General features: G+C 46.8%; 2 protein-coding genes and 1 pseudogene across 2 annotated transcripts; all 3 read right to left on the reverse strand.

Annotated features, from left to right (window-relative positions):
• Positions 1–2,355: 2,355 nt before the first annotated feature.
• On the reverse strand, positions 2,356–3,369 carry LOC139931479 (trace amine-associated receptor 13c-like). The gene has a single exon (XM_071925030.2). The coding sequence runs from the start codon at positions 3,367–3,369 to the stop codon at positions 2,356–2,358; it is 1,014 nt and encodes a 337-aa protein (XP_071781131.1).
• An 8,106-nt stretch (positions 3,370–11,475) lies between these two features.
• LOC144542567 (uncharacterized) lies at positions 11,476–13,541 on the reverse strand (annotated as a pseudogene).
• Positions 13,542–17,480: 3,939 nt separating this feature from the next.
• LOC144542568 (trace amine-associated receptor 13c-like) lies at positions 17,481–18,500 on the reverse strand. Its single transcript, XM_078289613.1, has one exon. It carries the CDS (start codon positions 18,498–18,500, stop codon positions 17,481–17,483), a length of 1,020 nt encoding a protein of 339 aa, XP_078145739.1.
• Between the last annotated feature and the right edge of the window lie 301 nt (positions 18,501–18,801).

An 18,801-nucleotide genomic window follows, 5' to 3' on the forward strand; every position in this document is an offset into this window, starting at 1 on the left:
CGCCAGATCCAACAAACTGGTATTACACACTGATCAAGGCTTGAGCCGAAACGTTTGTGCTGTTTGCTGTTTATTGTTTGTTAGAAGAAGCTGGTTTAAAAAAGAACCCAGTTTGAAAACTACGTCTAGTTACAAACACAACTCTGACACTTCCACAGCTTCCAAATATGTATAAAGCATTTCTTTGAGTCAGACATTGACAAATGTGGTAATTCTAGTTTTAATCATTTGCAGATCTGATACCTTCAAAATACTTTACAATATAACTAAGAAACAAATATAACCATTTAACGACTCATGAAATGAAATTGTCCTCTATATAGCATTGAAAACAATGCATAATTGACTTCATACTGTTTCTTAGTCCTCTTAGACCCAAGAATCCCAGCTGGAGGTCGACTGTCTGACGATATGAGCTTCTCACCTGATGAATTCAGCATTATCACCCGAGATGAAATATAAAAGAAAAATATTCGGCTACGATTAACGTTAGTAGTTTACAGAATGAGACTTGAGATGAAAAAAATGCTTTTGCCGGGGAACCCAGTCCTCTGAACTGAGTTGATCAGCAAAGCCCATCATGCCATAGGGAATTCCTGGTGTAATCTGGAGACGTACAGTAGATGTGATGAAGTGATACACCAATGTATAAGTGCTTTGACAAATGTTGAATTCTGAGGTATTCAGAGGGTGGTTCATAACAACTCCATGTCTGAACCGGTAATCCCTTAAAATAACCCCTTCATTTACATTAATTCACCCCATAATTCATGCAAAATCCCCTTAAAATTAGTTAAGGGAATTATTAATGGAGGAGACCCCATCAAAACCTCCTTAAACTCCCCTTAATGTTTGAATGCTTACTTTCTAACTTAATGATATATTCAGGGAGACAGGAACTTTCCCTTAATAACTCATTAATAACCTGTAAACCTGCACAAAAGACGTGAAGAATCCCTTAATTTCTAGTGTCTCCATGAATCAACCCATGAATAAATCCATTAAAAACCCATGATACTAACCTTACTTTTTTAAAGCTATGCTATTTTTAATGGATAATTAATTTTTTACGTAATGAAAAATTAAGGACATTTCAGGGATAAAATTAAGGGGTTTGGTTTCGTAGTGATGTGGTTTTTAAAATGTTTTGAAATCTTACTAATGTTAAGATTACAGACACATTTGTCATATCTGTACAACAGGATAACTGGATAGAATGATAGATTCCAATTTTATCCAATTAAAGGACACAGAAATAAATAAAGTCTTATGTATTGTGCTTTTCAAGATGAGTGCATTCATTTTCCATTGGTGATAGATGGAATATTTTTAAGGCTTGAATATATTTGCCGTTGCATGCTGTACTTATTTTCTGTGCTGCAACTGAAGACAGAGGAAGACAAACAGCAGAACAGAAAGACAAAATATCTCTTGAGCTTAATGGAACTACTGAAGAGTGTAATTGTAAATATTGCTTTGATATAGATAAACTGAGAAAAAAAAATAGAATGATGACACTAAAGATGACATTATCACTATTGCCTTTTTTATGGTGATTGCCTGTACTTTGTCTATGCAAAATTAAATAATGTTAATATTCATAAGTTTGTTATTTGTAACAGCGTGTGAACAAAACACCCACACATACCATGCAAAAAGATTTAGATTTGTTGATGTATTCTGTCACTTGTAATTGTAATTAAGGGAAATTATATTATTATTATATAATCACAATTACCAGGATCGGGTTATAAAATGTTTTCTAGTCATTACGGGTGACTCAATATAATTAATAATATCATCAGCTTAAATAAATAAGACATTTTAATATGTCCTGTGTTAAGTAGGACTGCAGGATGAACATGGAAAAATGTACAGACACAGCAAATCTGTGTCCAGATACCATTTGTTTGACCAAGTTGCATTGCACCCTAAAATGTTTGTAAAATCCATGCAAGTTTTCTTAACATAAGAAAAACATGTATTTATGCTAATGTAGACGTTCAAGCTACGTCTTATTTTTCATTGAAATAACTTCAGCCATCTGAGTCATGTGTACATCGATTAAAAAATTCACCATAGAATATACTGTAGCTTGAAAAGAGCAATCAGTAAAGAGACAAAAGTAATCAAGGGCAGACGCACTGAGATGAGGCATGATGTTCCAGAAAATGAGCTCTAACATTGAGTTCATCTGCAGCTAGACAAAACACAAATGTTTTTGAAAAGATTGTTGATAAACACTAGAGAAAAACAACAAAGACCTATCCTTCATACAAGTACATAGAACCTCGTTTTAAAAATAACACATTTGAAAATAGGAATGAGTATGATCTCCTGGCATAACTGTGTCAATTAACATACATTTATGGTTGAAGAATGGCAGTTGAATATTTTCAGAGTGACAATAAGACGGAAATATTTCCTGAACCAAGGATAAAACAAGGCATAAATAATTGGGTTCAAGGTTGAGTTGAAGTAACCTAACCAAACAAATACTTCAAACAGGGCAGCAGGCGTGCTGAAGCCGGTGTAGGCATCAATTATAGAATCCAGAAAAAAAGGCATCCAACAAAAGATGAAAGCACCGACCACAATACCTAGAGTCTTCGCTGCCTTCTGCTCAGAGCGTTTAATCAGTCCGCCTCTTCCTCTGTCATTTGAACTTATACATTGGCTGATGTCTTCAATCTTTCTTACATGCTCTTTAGCCACAAAAAATATTTTAGTGTACAGGCCAACCATTACAGTGCAAGGAAAGAAAAAGACAATAAGAGTGTCCAGAGTTCCCCACAGGGTGTTGAAGAGCAGGTTGCAGCTGCCCAGGCAGTAGACTGACGCCAGGTATTCTTCTAAACCGGCGACATTGGCCTTTGAGTACAGCAGTCCGTAAGAGTAGAGAGCCGCCAACACCCAACTGGCAAATACCATGAGGCAAGCCAACGACATGGTGATGTTCCTGGAGTAATGCAGAGGGTTGCATACCGCTTCGTGTCGGTCCACAGCGATGCAGATGAGGTGGAAGATGGAGACGGAGGTGAGGAACATGTCGAAGCTGGAGTGCAGCAGGCAGAAAGCGTCTCCGTAGAGCCAGCAGCCTCGAACTGCCCGCAGTGCGCTGAACGGCATCACAGTGACGCCCAGCAGCAGGTCGGCCGCCGCCAGAGACAAAATCAACACGTTGGTGGGATTCTGCAGCTGCTTGAAATGAGCGATAGACACAATGACAACAGAGTTCCCCACAACAGTAACCAGCATGCCGAAAACAAACACCACATACAGGGCGACCTGGGTTCCCACACTGAACTGTGTCCGGACACAAGACACATTTGAGCCTGGGAAACACTGTTGCTCTTCAAAAGTCGTCATCATAAACACAAAGACACCTGAACCCTAAACACAAAGACACCTGAACCCTAAACACAGACAACCTAACCCTAAACACAAAGACACCCCAATCCTAAACACAGACAACCTAACCCTAAACACAAAGACACCCAAACCCTAAACACAAAGACATCCTAACCCTAACCCAGAGACAGAGGGTTCAGGACTGAGAGAGAGAGAGAGAGAAGCTAAGGAGAGATATCTTAGCATCTGTCTTAGTATCTGTCTCTGTCTCTATATACACCTCTGACACTCTCCTGACACACTGCACCGTCCAATCACAGGCCTTTAAGCTGCGTACATGGTAACAGTCTAACACACAATTTCATTTCTGAACCAACCTCAAACTTGGTAAATCTGAGCCAACACACTCTGGAACATCAGGTTCATTTCTCAGTTCTCAGTTTCTCAGTTCAGCAGGTTTGACCCTGTGGCCCAGGAAACTGCTTCAAAATCCACTGTTCCCTGCAAATGCATCATGTTCTAAAAATAATGCTATTTTTCACTTTCCCTGTAAAGATAAACGTGAGCTTATCAACTTGGCATTTTATTGATGTGTGAATGGTACATGATGTGATGATTTGTAATTTGTTTTATTTTACACAATGTCTGCAAATCAAATTTGCCTTTCAGGACAATACAGATGTAATTAATTGTTAACCTTTTTTGTGGCAAAATGATGAAAACAGAGATAATAGTAGTGTAGTAGTATACCATAGCATAGTAGTATAGTAATATATTAGTATACCATAATATTTTAGTAAATTAGTATACCATAGTATAGTAGTATAGTAATATATTAGTATACCATAATATTTTAGTAAATTAGTATATCATAGTATAGTAGTATATTAGTATTTTAGTGTATTAGTATATTAGTGTATTAGTATAGTAGTATACCATAGTATAGTCGTATAGTAATATACCATAGTATAGTAGTACAGTACAGTTAGAAGAAGCTGGTTTAAAAAATTCCTTGACAGATTTGGTTGTGTGAACTAATCTACTTTGTGTCTACTGGACTTCTGTGTTTGTTGAATGCTCCCCGTTTCTTTGTGTTTTGGTTGAACGTGACAACAGTAACCAGCATGCCTGAAACTTTAACTTCTGCCTCCAAGGACCCAGTTTGAAAACTACGTCTAGTTACAAACACAACTCTGACACTTCCACAGCTTCCAAATATATATGGTCTAAAAGCATTTCTTTGAGTCAGACATTGACAAATGTGGTAATTCTAGTTTTAATCATGAGCAGATCTGATACCTTCAAAATACAACAAATATAACCATTTAACTCATGAAATGAAATTGTACTCTATGGACTGAATTGCAAATGTGTTACCATAGCATTGAAAACAATAATATAATTGGCTTCATACTGCTTCTTAGTCCTCTTAGACCCAAGAATCCTAGCTGGAGGTCGACTGTCTGACAATACAAAGCGTTTAGAGACGGACTGACACGAATTCAGGGGAACCCAAAGACAGACACGCAGACAGGAGCTTAGTTTTCAAGCAGTGTATTTAGACAGACTGTTCGGGGCAAGAGTCAGGTTAGGTCGGGCACTGGAGCTGTGGCTGGCGTGGGCCAAGTAGAGTGGCAGCTGAGGCAGGGTGAGCAGCGGCGTCCCCCAGCTTGGACTGTAGGAGCGGTGGCTCGGCATGGACCGAGCGGAGTGGCAGCTGAGGCGGAGTGAGCAGCGGTGTCTCCCGGCTTGAACTGTAGGAGCTGTGGCTCGGCGTGGACCAGGCGGAGTGGCAGCTGAGGCTGAGTGCGCAGCGATGTCCCCAGGCTTGGGTCAGGCTGTAGGTGCTGTGACTGGCGTGGACCAGGCAGAGTGGCAGTGGAGGCAGTCTGTGACAAGGAGACGAGGAATCAGAATCGGACAGCAGGCATACAACACAATCTAAACTATGACTAGAACTTCTAGAGTTAACTTGGCTTAAAATGTATAAACGTTCATAAGACGGGTCACTAACCAACAGTCTAGCGGCTGGCAGACAGCACACTAGAAACTACAATCTGACAAAGACTGCAGGCACAGCAGGGAGTAAGTAGTCAGCTTGATTGACGGACACACCTCCCCACGTGCGGAATGCAGGTCCAACCTATACACCCACCACCCACCGACACAGAGAGAGAGAGAGAGAGAAGGAGAGGTGCCAGACGGCTGCCATGACAGTACCCCCCCCTCAATGGGCACCTCCAGGTGCCCCACCAGGCCGATCCGGGTGCTGCCGATGGAAGTCCCGGACGACAGTCGGGTCAAGGATGTGGCGTTTGGGAACCCAGCATCGTTCCTCCGGGCCGTACCCCTCCCAGTCCACCAGGTACTGCAATCCACGGCGGCGGACATCTAGGAGCCGGTGGACGGTGTAAGCCGGATGGTCATCCACTAGCCGAGGAGGAGGAGGGGGCAGGACAGGGGGGGACAGGACACTGGTAGTGACAGGCTTAATCCGAGAAACATGAAAAGCAGGATGAACCCGGAGGGTCCGGGGCAGTTTTAAGCGGACCACAGCGGGATTAAGGACTTTCTCAACTTTGAAGGGACCAATGTACCTGGGGGAGAGTTTACGAGATTCAGTCCTTAAGGGCAAATCAGAGGTAGACAGCCATACCTTTTGACCAGGCTGGTATTCCGGGGCTGGGGTCCGATGGCGGTTGGCTTGCCTTTGATAACGCTGGGAGGCTTGCAGCAAAACTGAGCGAGCAGTTCTTCAGGTACGACGGCAGCGACGGATGTGGGCCTGCACTGACGGGACTGCGATCTCTTCCTCCTGGGCTGGGAATAATGGAGGTTGGTAACCCAGAGAGCACTGGAAGGGAGACATACCTGTGGCGGAGCTAGTCAAGGAGTTATGAGCATATTCCGCCCACGGAAGCTGCGACGCCCAGGTAGAGTGGTTGGAAGAGGCAAGGCAACGAAGGGTGGTCTCCAACTCCTGGTTCAGCCGCTCTACTTGGCCATTGGTCTGAGGGTGAAAGCCAGAGGACAGACTAGCAGTAGCGCCCAGCGCAGTACAAAATGCCTTCCATACCTGGGAGATGAATTGAGGTCCATGGTCAGAGACAATGTCAGCGGGAATGCCATGGAGACGGAGCACATGTTGGACCAACAGATCTGCGGTTTCTCTGGCAGTGGGAAGCTTGGAGAGTGCAATGAAATGAGCAGCCTTTGAGAAACGGTCAATGATGGTAAGTATGACTGAGTTACCCTCTGAAGGTGGAAATCCGGTGACGAAATCTACTGCGATGTGAGACCATGGGCGTTGAGGAACAGGCAGGGGACGAAGGGGACTTTGTCCCCTTCGTCCCCTGCCTGTCTTATTCCGGGCACAAACAGAACAGGCAGCAATGAAGCCACGAGTGTCCTTCCCCAAGGTAGGCCACCAGAAGTGACGGCGGAGGACCTCCAGAGTGCAACTCACGCCGGGATGACAGCTGAGACGGGAGGCATGAGACCATTGGAGCACTCGGGACCGCACAGAGTCAGGGACAAACAAGCGCCCGGGCAGACTCAATCTCCCAGGTAACCGAGGCGATGACACAGAAGGTGGGCAGGATGGTCTCCACAGGCGCCTTACTCTCATCAGCAGCATGCTGGGGAGACAAGGCGTCGGGCTTGATGTTCTTGGACCCGGGACGGTAAGTCAAGGTGAAATGAAAGCGTCCAAAGAACAGCGCCCACCTGGCCTGGCGAGAGTTCAGACGCTTGGCAGCTTGGATGTAGGACAGGTTTTTGTGATCAGTCCAAACCACGAACGGGTGCTCAGCGCCCTCCAGCCAGTGTCTCCATTCCTCCAACGCCAACTTAACCGCCAGCAGCTCACGGTTCCCCACATCATAGTTTCTCTCCGCCGGAGAAAGCTGGTGGGAGAGAAAGGCACAAGGGTGAAGCCTCTGGTCTGTGGCTGAACGCTGAGACAGGGCAGCCTCAACCCCAATGTCGGACGCGTCTACCTCCACAATGAACTGCCGGGAAGGGTCTGGCTGGATCAGGATGGGGGCTGAAGTAAAGTGTGTCTTCAGGTCCTGGAAGGCTGCACCCGCCTCAGGGGTCCAATGAAACTCAACAGAGGTGGAGGTGAGGGCCGTCAGAGGGGCAGCAACGCGACTGTAATTCTTGATGAAGCGCCTGTAGAAATTAGCAAATCCCCAAAAACGCTGTAGCTGTTTACGGCTGGTTGGCTGTGGCCACTCGGATACAGCTCTCACCTTGGCCGGGTCCATGAGCATCTGTCCCTCAGAGATGATGAAGCCCAGGAAGGTGGTGGTTGGAACATGGAACTCGCACTTCTCTGCCTTGACGAACAGCTTATTCTCCAGGAGCCTCTGCAGGACTTGACGGACATGCTGCACATGATCGGGAAGAGACCTGGAGAAGATGAGGATGTCGTCAGGGTATACAAAGACGAAACGGTTGAGCATGTCCCTCAAGATGTCGTTGACCATGGCTTGGAACACTGCAGGGGCGTTAGTGAGCCCAAAAGGCATGACCTGGTACTCAAAGTGGTCAAGGGGGGTGTTGAACGCAGTCTTCCATTCATCCCCTTCCCGGATGCGCATGAGGTGGTAGGCGTTGCATAAATCCAGCTTGGTGAAGATGGTGGCTCCATGGAGAGGTTCGAAAGCTGAATTGATTAGTGGAAGGGGATAGCGGTTCTTTATGGTTATGTCATTTAATCCACGGAAATCAATACAAGGCCTCAATGAATGGTCCTTCTTATCCACAAAGAAGAAGCCTGCCCCCAGAGGTGATAAAGAGGAACGAATTATACCAGCAGCCAGTGACTCCTGGATGTAGGCCTCCATAGCCTCACGTTCAGGATGGGAGAGGTTGTAGAGGCGGCTTCCAGGCAGTGGGGCTCCAGGCCGCAGCTCGATGGTGCAGTCGTAAGGCCGGTGAGGAGGGAGTGAGAGGGCACGCTGCTTGCTGAAGACCTGAGGTTGTGATACTCTGGAGGTACAGCAGATAGGTCAGGCACAGCACCTGGGGAGGACTGACAGGGAGAGGCAGGGACCAAGGCAGATTTAAGACAAGTGTTTAAGTGTGAATGACAAAAGGAACTCCAACTGCAGATAGTACCTGAAGTCAATGTTGGGGTTGTGAATCACAAGCCAGGGATGACCAAGAACCAGGGGGACATTAGGGGAGCTGATGACGAAGAAACTGATCTCCTCTTGATGATTACCAGACAGGTGGAGGGTCACAGGCACAGTCTTCTTAGAGACACGAGCTAACAATTGCCCGTTAAGGGTGTTGGCTTCAGGTGGAACCTTTAATTCAGTTAAGGGAATGTTAAGCTGCTCAGCTACAGAGAAATCAATAAAACTTTCATCAGCTCCAGAGTCAACAAGAGCAGGAAAAGAGTTGGATTTACCTTTCCACACCAAGGAGGCTTGAAGCAGGGTTCTTTGACGGGAGGAATGACACCTAGTTTGATCAATCTCTGATTTTATTAATCTCCTCCCAGTTACTGAAGGGCCTGATCTTTTAGCGGCCTCAGGGAGCAGGAGTCAATGAAGTGGCCTGGTTTACCATAATAGAAGCAGCAGTTATTGCGCAACCGGTGTTGTCTCTCCGGAGGAGAGACACGGGCCCTCCTGAGTTGCATCGGCTCCGGCTGGGCAGTCGGCTCTCTCCTTGGCAGCTCTCGGACGTTTTCGAGGGTTGACGGGCCTCGGGTGAAAACGGAAGCACGAGGTGGCAAACGGCGAGAAGAAAACGGGATATGGCCGCTCCTCTCCCTCCGGTGTTCTCGGAGACGGTTGTCAATGCGAACGGCAAGAGAAATCAGCGCGTCAGGACTGTCAGGCTCCTCCCGTGAAACTAGCTCATCCTTTATGGATTCACCTAGGCCATACTGGAAAACTTCCTGGAGTGATGCCTCATTCCAGCCGCTCTCCGCAGGGAGAGTTCTAAACTCAATAGCAAACTCCGCTACACTTCGGGAACCCTGACGGAGTGACAGCAGTCGTTTCGAAGCCTCCCTGCCCTTAACCGGATGATCAAAAACCTTCCTCATCTCCTGAGTGAAAGCTCCGTAAGAGAAGCATATGGGTGACTGTTCTTCCCACACCGGACGCGCCCACTCCAACGCCTTTCCCTTTAGTCATCCCAAGAGGAAAGCGATACGGCCACGGTCAGAAGGATAGGACAGAGGTTGTTGATCGAACACCAAGGAACACTGCAGGAGGAACATGGGGCTCACGATGAGGAAACGTCTGAGCAGGAGGTAAGTCAGCATTGGAAACTGGCGCAGCTAAATCATCGGGGGACTGGCCCTGAACGACAGATGTGTGTAGCTCGCTCCGCAGACTGGCGACATTAGCAGATAAATCACGTAAACCTTCAATGACATCTCGTAGCGCTTGATCATGTTGCCCAATTAACGCTCCCTGGTTTGAGATGGCTTGGTGGATCGAATCGGCGTCTGCTGGGTTCATTCTGGTCAGATCGTACTGACACGATTTCAGGGGAACCCAAAGACAGACACGCAGACAGGAGCTTAGTTTTCAAGCAGTGTATTTAGACAGACTGTTCGGGGCAAGAGTCAGGTTAGGTTGGGCACTGGAGCTGTGGCTGGCGTGGGCCAAGTAGAGTGGCAGCTGAGAGCAGCGGCATCCCCCGGCTTGGACTGTAGGAGCGGTGGCTCGGCATGGACCAGGCGGAGTGGCAGCTGAGGCTGAGTGCGCAGTGGTGTCCCTAGGCTTGGGTCAGGCTGTAGGTCCTGTGACTGGCGTGGACCAGGCAGAGTGGCAGTGGAGGCAGTCTGTGACAAGGAGACGAGGAATCAGAATCGAACAGCAGGCACACAACACAATCTAAACTATGACTAGAACTTCTAGAGTTAACTTGGCTTTCACTAGCAGGGACCACGCCACAACAATATGTCATTTAAAGGTTTAATGGAAATTCAGAGGTATTGGATGTTGAGGACAAGTGGATGGATGTAAGGGGAGGGGTGAAGGTGGAAGGAGGATGTCGTGTGTTAGGCTGGTCTGGGAGGATGTACTGGAGACCGGGCGGAGGGAGACTCAGTGTGGGGGTTCCATCTCAGGCAAGTTCCCACCCGAGCTGATAACAGGCCCCCAAAAGAGTCAGATCTAGATTGAGCTGAGTTGAGTGTGAGCTTGACGGAGATCGTTAAGATTGTTGCGGATATAGGAGCGATATGCCTGAGATAACCAGCGGCCAAGGACCTGGATGGTTTGATCCGAGATGCCCAGTCTGGCTGCTGTGGATGCTGCGCGGAAGGAATGGCTCGAATAGTGTTCTGAAGATATGCCTGAAATGTGGAGGACTCTGTGTAAATGCTTCTGGAACCAGAATCGAGTGGCCATTTTTCCTGTCTCGGCGAGAAAGAGCGGGTGTTGAGGTGATGCCTTGGTGGCATACCTAGAGCTGATTTTTGCTGTATTTTTTGCTGTTTTTCTGTATTTGGCCAGTGGCTCGTATGGGCTGAGATAGGAGTCGAGGCGGAAAATGTAGATAGGGAAAAAAATTCCCAGCTGATCTGTTTTACTCCTTCGGAGCGTGAATATGAGAGAGTCGGAAGTGTGGATGGTTATGTCAGATAGACTGGGATGACGAGAAGGATTATAGGCAGATGAAGTCGGGGCAAATTCGGAGCACCTCAGGAAGCCGAAAAAAGCCAGCAGGAACATGGATTCTAGGGTCAAGTCGACCATAGGGGATATGTAGCCTGAACGTAGAGAACGGATGCAGAGGCTGAGAAGGTCAGAAGTGAGTGGCAAGCGTCTGGTTTGTGCAAGCCTTTGATTAACATGGTAACATGGGAATGGGAGGTAGGAGGACAATGGAGGCCAGTGACTAGTTTGAAGAAGAAGTTGATTCCTGCTAAGTAGGTCTGGATGGTGGAGGACCGGATTTTTTGGACAGAATGAGCATGGGTGATAAAATTGCAGATAGACATGACGTCCAGAGAGGGAAATGACAGCTGGTAGGTGGCGTGGTATGCCTTGAAACAATTCCAGCCAGTTAGGTAGGCTGAGAGAGTGCTTGGGGCGAGGCTGTTGAGGATAGCTTCTTGTGAAGCGTTGGAGAGGTTTCCCAGCTGTGGAGCTAGTTGAATGTTGTGGCTGAAAACGGTGGGATTGGTATGGGATGAAAATCCGATTCGGGGGCCAAGTGTCTGAATTTCTGGAATGAGAAACGAGACAATGAATCAGCGATGCTGTTGTGGTGACCAGGAATGTGGGCTGCCCGGAGGATGAACTGGTGTTGAGCCGAGATTAACGTGAGTCTGCGCAGGAACTGCATGATGGCTGGAGAACGGGATCGACCTTTGTTTAGGATCTCTACGACTGCGGTGTTATCGGAGTGGATGAGTATGGACTTCCTAGACCATTCATGGCCCCAAAGAATGGCAGCTATGACAATGGGGTATAGCTCGTGAAGCGTGGATGAAGGAGAGCGGGACTCGGAGTCGAGAGATTTGAACTCTGAGGGCCAAGCAGAAGCGAACCATCTCCCTCCATAGTAGCCACCGAAACCTATGGAGGGAGCTGCGTCCGTGTAAAGTTGGATGTCCTCGGGCTGGGTGATGAAGTCGTCGTAGAAGAAGGAAATGCCATTCCAAGAAGACAGGAAATGTTGCCACATACGCATTTCCATTTTGCAGGCATCGTCCAGATCGACTCTATCGTGGAGAGAGGGGACGGCTGCAGCTTTAGTCAGAAGGTTGGACAGAAAGGATTTTGCTTGTGGAATTATGCAAATGGCATAATTGAGATGGCCAAGGAGGGCTAGTAGCTGGCGTTTGGTGCATCTGTCTGCCAGGAGATAGTTCGACAGGAGCAGAGTGATGCGCTGTATTTTCTCTGAGGGCAGAGATGCCTGGAAGGAAATTGAGTCCAGGGTGATGCCTAAGAACTCGATGGATGTGCTCGGCCCTGAGGTTTTCTCCTCAGAAAGAGGGACACCAAGTTCTGAGAAAACTTTTGTGAGAGTAGTGAGCCCGAGGTGAGGAGGTGAGGCTGGTGGAGTGACAACGAGGAAATCGTCGAGAAGATGGAGTATGTAAGGGAATCTGTGGTTGTTAGTCAGGATCCAGCACAGGGCTTCTGAAAGAGAGTCGAAGATCCTAGGACTGGATGGATTGGCAAGACTTTGAATGCGCTGGTGATGTCTGCTTTAGAAAGCCAAGCTCCGCGTCCTGCCAGACGGATGAGGTTGATGGCATGGTCGATGGTTGCATATTGCATAGAGAAATCGGGACTAGGAATGACACTGTTGATGCTCGGAATGTGTGAGCCATGCGGGGAAGACAGGTCTATTATCAACCTCTTTTTTCCGGAGTATTTCCAAGTGGCGACGCCTATTGGGCTGATGCGGAATACCGGAAAAGGAGGATTGTCGAATGGGCCTATCATGAATCCTTCCTTGACTTCCTTGGCCAATAGGGTGTCGACAGTGTGAGGTTCCGCAAGAGCGGACTGAAGGTTGTGAGAGACGTGGGAAGTATCGGGAAGTACTTCTATACCTGGATGGAAACCATGTGTGAAGCCATTGATGAGAAAGTGAACGAACTGTCTATCTGGATGGTTTTGTAGAGCAGTGGCAAGGACATGTACCTTAATGGGTGTGCCGAGATGCCGTGCTAGTCAGTCTGCAGGTGTGGTTGGATTGTGGGGGCAGGTACTCCTGGCGTGAGCGCCTCCGCAGAAGGAGCAGATGTGCAGGAGGCGGCAGTTGGAAAGAGTGCAGCCCAGGTGGTTGAAGTTGTTGCACACCATCCTGCCTCCCTGGTAGAGGATTGGCCTTCCCCGTTTGTCGACTCCCTTCGGCACGGGGACATTGACTGAAGGACGTATGTCCGTGGGCCTGGGGATGATGGGAGGTGGGGGTGCGGCTTGTGATAGGCGGTTGAAGACTGGGGCGTTGCGCGAGGAAGAGGGACATGAGCGAGGTGGTGGAGCACTGACTGTGCATGCTGTGGCGGGGTGGGAAGGGGCTCCGCATAACTCGCAGGAGAGGGACGTGCGGGCTGCGAAGATGCGGCAGTAAAGCTCGGAGTCGAGGGCGCCCCAGTATGTTCCCTGATTAAATTGCTGTATCCGGCCAGCTGCCTGGTTAGCAAAGTGAACGTGGTAGCTGTAAAAACCGGTCCCTCCGAAACGTAAGGCCATGTCAAGCACGATAGATAGATAATCATCTAGCTCGGATCTCCGTCCGGGAAAGGCTGAGCAGATAATGTCGCGGTAAAGTGAAAGTGCAAGGGCGAATTCTGCAGGAGTTAAATCCTTTGACCTTGAAGGTAATGGGTGGCGGAGCTGCACTGAACCGAAGTTAGTCTGCATTTCCCTGGGCTGGCTAGTGTCAACAATGGAAGGCTGAAGGAGCTGGGCTAAATCTACGTAGTTACCGGTGAGTATCTGCTGGCGTAATGCAGGAGAGACGGGAGAAGGGCGACAAACTGACGAAGCTGGCTGGGTGGGTGGAGCTGCTGTGGCTAGAGTGTAATTATTGGCACAGGGATAAAAAACATTTGGGTGTTGGGGAAGGGAGGGGGTGGGGATGGAGAAGGGGAGGGGGGGGGGAAAGGACAGACCAGTTGGAAATGAAGGAGGAGGCTGGGAATAAGCGACTTGATTAGCCTGTGGCGGGGCCCCTTGAGTTGCTGGAAGGGGCTCTCGTGCTGCCGTGTTGGCTGTGAAAGAAAAGGGGGGAGCGGAAGCCATGTTGCTGTGAGCGGCTGAAGGAAGGGTAGAGGAAGGGATGATGGGATGAAAGGATGTATGTGCACAGGGATTTTGTGAAGCCTGCGAAGACAGGGATGAAAAGAAAGCTGAGATCAGCTGAGAGAACTCTGAAACGGAGGGAGCAGGCACAGGGGGACATACGACCTGCCCCCCACCAGGGGGGGCTGATGATGCAGGCTGCGGCTGTGGCGGCGGAGGCTCTGTGACGTCACGCCTGACGACACGGGCGGTGGTTGGCTCTGGCGAGGAAGCCGGAAGCGCGGGAGGTACGGTGTTTGTTGTTGCTGTATTGATGGAGGCTGAATATAGTTTAAACAGTGTAGCTTTATTGTCGCCGCGGTGGAAGGGAATGCCTTTCCCTCTCAGGAAACGTTGGAGGCGGGCGACGGTCCACTCTCTGATGTCGGGCTCTGTTTGTGGACGAGGAGACTGCCGAGTGGAAGATGAGGGCACACCGCGAGTGCGTCGTGGTGGATCGCCGAGGACTGTAGGCCTACGTGAGGGGGGCTGCTGCCGATGAGAAGAGGGTTGGAGCCGGCTCCTATGACCATGCCTGCTACGTCCATGGTTTTCGGCCCTCGCTGAAGGAGAACTGCTGGGAGTCGGAGAGATCTCGCTTGGCTGTGGTCTGGTTGCTGTGGCATGTCTGGTGGAGGATAACTGGCTCCGAACAAGTCATCATCGTCCTCTGAATCGGGTGGATTGAGCCGCAGTTCGGGATCCATGGTGAGTTGACTCGATTTAGTAATGCTGTCGAGCGTTTAGGAGCGATGCACGGTCTGTCTGTTGTCGAGAGATCTGAGACAAACGAGGCAGGATGGGTTGACCAGGTATAAGTAGATTAGGCAGGTGATTAGAGGTGTGGTTGAGGCGTGGCCCTGCTCCCGAACCTAAGTTAACTAATTAACTTCATTAAAACGTATAAACCTAAAAACTAACCAACAGTCTAGTGGCTGGCAGACAGCACACTAGAAACTACGATCTGACAAAGACTGCAGGCACAGCAGGGAATAAGTAATCAGTTTGATTGACGGACACACCTCCCCACGTGCGGAATGCAGGTCCAACCTATACGCCCACCACACACCGACAGAGAGAGAGAGAGAGAGCCGGAGAGGTGCCAGGCGGCTGCCATGACATGGACTGACTTGAGTCGAGCTTCTAGTCTGCTGAATTCAGCATTATCACCCGATGCTTTTGCCGGGGAACCCAGTCCTCTGAACTGAGTTGATCAGCAAAGCCCATCATGCCATAGGGGATTCCTGGTGTAATCTGGAGACGTACAGTAGATATGATGAAGTGATACACCAACATATAAGTGCTTTGGCAAATGTTGAATTCTGAGGTATTCAGAGGGTGGTTCATAACAACTCCATGTCTGAACCGGTAATCCCTTAAAATAACCCCTTCATTTACATTAATTCACCCCATAATTCATGCAAAATCCCCTTAAAATTAGTTAAGGGAATTATTAATGGAGGAGACCCCATCAAAACCTCCTTAAACCCCCCTTAAATGTTTGAATGCTTACTTTCCAACTTAATGATATATTAAGGGAGACAGGAACTTTCCCTAAATAACTCATTAATAACCTGTAAACCTGCACAAAAGACGTGAATAATCCCTTAATTTCTAGTGTCTCCATGAATCAACCCATGAATAAATCCATTAAAAACCCATGATACTAATCTTACTTTTTTAAAGCTATGTTATTTTTAATGGATAATTAATGTTTATGTAATGAGAAATTAAGGACATTTCAGGGATAAAATTAAAGGATTTGGTTTCGTAGTGATGTGGTTTTTAAAATGTTTTGAAATCTTACTAATGTTAAGATTACAGACACATTTGTCATATCTGTACAACAGGATAACTGGATAGAATGATAGATTCCAATTTTATCCAATTTGTTTATGACAGTAAAACATCATGAACCACGACCATCCAAACCAGCAGTTGTAGATTATGGTATCACTTATCATGAGACGCCCAACTACTTTATCTATATTTGCTAATCTTGAGACAGTTATGTAGATGTCATTTAAAAATGTGCTTGGTTAAGGACACAGAAATAAATAAAGTCTTATGTATTGTGCTTTTCAAGATGAGTGCATTAATTTTCCATTGGTGATAGATGGAATATTTTTAAGGCTTGAATATATTTGCCGTTGCATGCTGTACTTATTTTCTGTGCTGCAACTGAAGACAGAGGAAGACAAACAGCAGAACAGAAAGACAAAATATCTCTTGAGCTTAATGGAACTCCTGAAGAGTGTAATTGTAAATATTGCTTTGATGCAGATAAACTGAGAAAAAATAGAATGATGACACTAAATATGACATTATCACTATTGCCTTTTTTATGGTGATTGGCTGTACTTTCTCTATGCAAAATTAAATAATGTTAATATTCATAAGTTTGTTATTTGTAACAGCGTGTGAACAAGATGAAACTGTCTCACTGTCTGTCACTGTAGAGCATTACATCAACCTATTTGCTTGTACTGAGTATTTGATGCAATGTTTTCTGATGCAGTGTGGCCTTCATTGTATTAAAGTTGGTCCATCCTTCTATTATTGAGAAAAAAGCTTCAGCTGTAGTTTATGACAAAAGCCATAACAATGATGTAATGTTCATTTTACATCAAACCACCCACACATACCATGCAAAAAGATTTTGATTTGTTGATGTATTCTGTCACTTGTAATTGTAATTAAGGGAAATTATATTATTATTATATAATCACAATTATCAGGATCGGGTTATAAAGTGTTTTCTAGTCATTACGGGTGACTCAATATAATTAATAATATCATCAGCTTAAATAAATAAGACATTTTAATATGTCCTGTGTTAAGTAGGACTGCAGGATGAACATGGAAAAATGTACAGACACAGCAAATCTGTGTCCAGATACCATTTGTTTGACCAAGTTGCATTGCACCCTAAAATGTTTGTAAAATCCATGCAAGTTTTCTTAACATAAGAAAAACATGTATTTATGCTAATGTAGACGTTCAAGCTACGTCTTATTTTTCATTGAAATAACTTCAGCCATCTGAGTCATGTGTACATCGATTAAAAAATTCACCATAGAATATACTGTAGCTTGAAAAGAGCAATCAGTAAAGAGACAAAAGTAATCAAGGGCAGACGCACTGAGATGAGGCATGATGTTCCAGAAAATGAGCTCTAACATTGAGTTCATCTGCAGCTAGACAAAACACAAATGTTTTTGAAAAGATTGTTGATAAACACTAGAGAAAAACAACAAAGACCTATCCTTCATACAAGTACATAGAACCTTGTTTTAAAAATAACACATTTGAAAATAGGAATGAGTATGATCTCCTGGCATAACTGTGTCAATTAACAGATAAATTTATGGTTGAAGAATGGCAGTTGAATATTTTCAGAGTGACAATAAGACGGAAACATTTCCTGAACCAAGGATAAAACAAGGCATAAATAATTGGGTTCAAGGTTGAGTTGAAGTAACCTAACCAAACAAATACTTCAAACAGGGCAGCAGGCGTGCTGAAGCCGGTGTAGGCATCAATTATAGAATCCAGAAAAAAAGGCATCCAACAAAAGATGAAAGCACCGACCACAATACCTAGAGTCTTCGCTGCCTTCTGCTCAGAGCGTTTAATCAGTCCGCCTCTTCCTCTGTCATTTGAACTTATACATTGGCTGATGTCTTCAATCTTTCTTACATGCTCTTTAGCCACAAAAAATATTTTAGTGTACAGGCCAACCATTACAGTGCAAGGAAAGAAAAAGACAATAAGAGTGTCCAGAGTTCCCCACAGGGTGTTGAAGAGCAGGTTGCAGCTGCCCAGGCAGTAGATTGACGCCAGGTATTCTTCTAAACCGGCGACATTGGCCTTTGAGTACAGCAGTCCGTAAGAGAAGAGAGCCGCCAACGCCCAACTGGCAAATACCATGAGGCAAGCCACCGACATGGTGATGTTCCTGGAGTAATGCAAAGGGTTGCATACCGCTTCGTGTCGGTCCACAGCGATGCAGATGAGGTGGAAGATGGAGACGGAGGTGAGGAACATGTCGAAGCTGGAGTGCAGCAGGCAGAAAGCGTCCCCGTAGAGCCAGCAGCCTCGAACTGCCCGCAACGCGCTGAACGGCATCACAGTGACGCCCAGCAGCAGGTCGGCCGCCGCCAGAGACAAAATCAACACGTTGGTGGGATTCTGCAGCTGCTTGAAATGAGCGATAGACACAATGACAACAGAGTTCCCCACAACAGTAACCAGCATGCCGAAAACAAACACCACATACAGGGCGACCTGGGTTCCCACACTGAACTGTGTCCGGACACAAGACACATTTGAGCCTGGGAAACACTGTTGCTCTTCAAAAGTCGTCATCATAAACACAAAGACACCCTAACCCTAAACACAGACAACCTAACCCTAAACACAAAGACACCCCAACCCTAAACACAAAGACACCCCAAACCCTAAACACAAAGACACCCCAACCCTAAACACAAAGACACCCTAACCCGAAACACAGACACCCTAACCCTAAACACAAAGACACCCTAACCCTAAACACAGACACCCAAACCCTAAACACAAAGACATCCTAACCCTAACCCAGAGACAGAGGGTTCAGGACTGAGAGAGAGAGAGAGAGAGAGAGAGAAGCTAAGGAGAGATATCTTAG

This window comes from Centroberyx gerrardi, chromosome 17 (assembly GCF_048128805.1).
Source record: "Centroberyx gerrardi isolate f3 chromosome 17, fCenGer3.hap1.cur.20231027, whole genome shotgun sequence".
NCBI lineage: Eukaryota > Metazoa > Chordata > Actinopteri > Beryciformes > Berycidae > Centroberyx > Centroberyx gerrardi.

Excerpts from the sequence above, each read along its gene's own strand:
- LOC139931479 (XM_071925030.2), bottom strand. The coding sequence starts at position 3,369 with ATGACGACTTTTGAAGAGCAACAGTGTTTCCCAGGCTCAAATGTGTCT.
- LOC144542568 (XM_078289613.1), bottom strand. The coding sequence starts at position 18,500 with ATGACGACTTTTGAAGAGCAACAGTGTTTCCCAGGCTCAAATGTGTCT.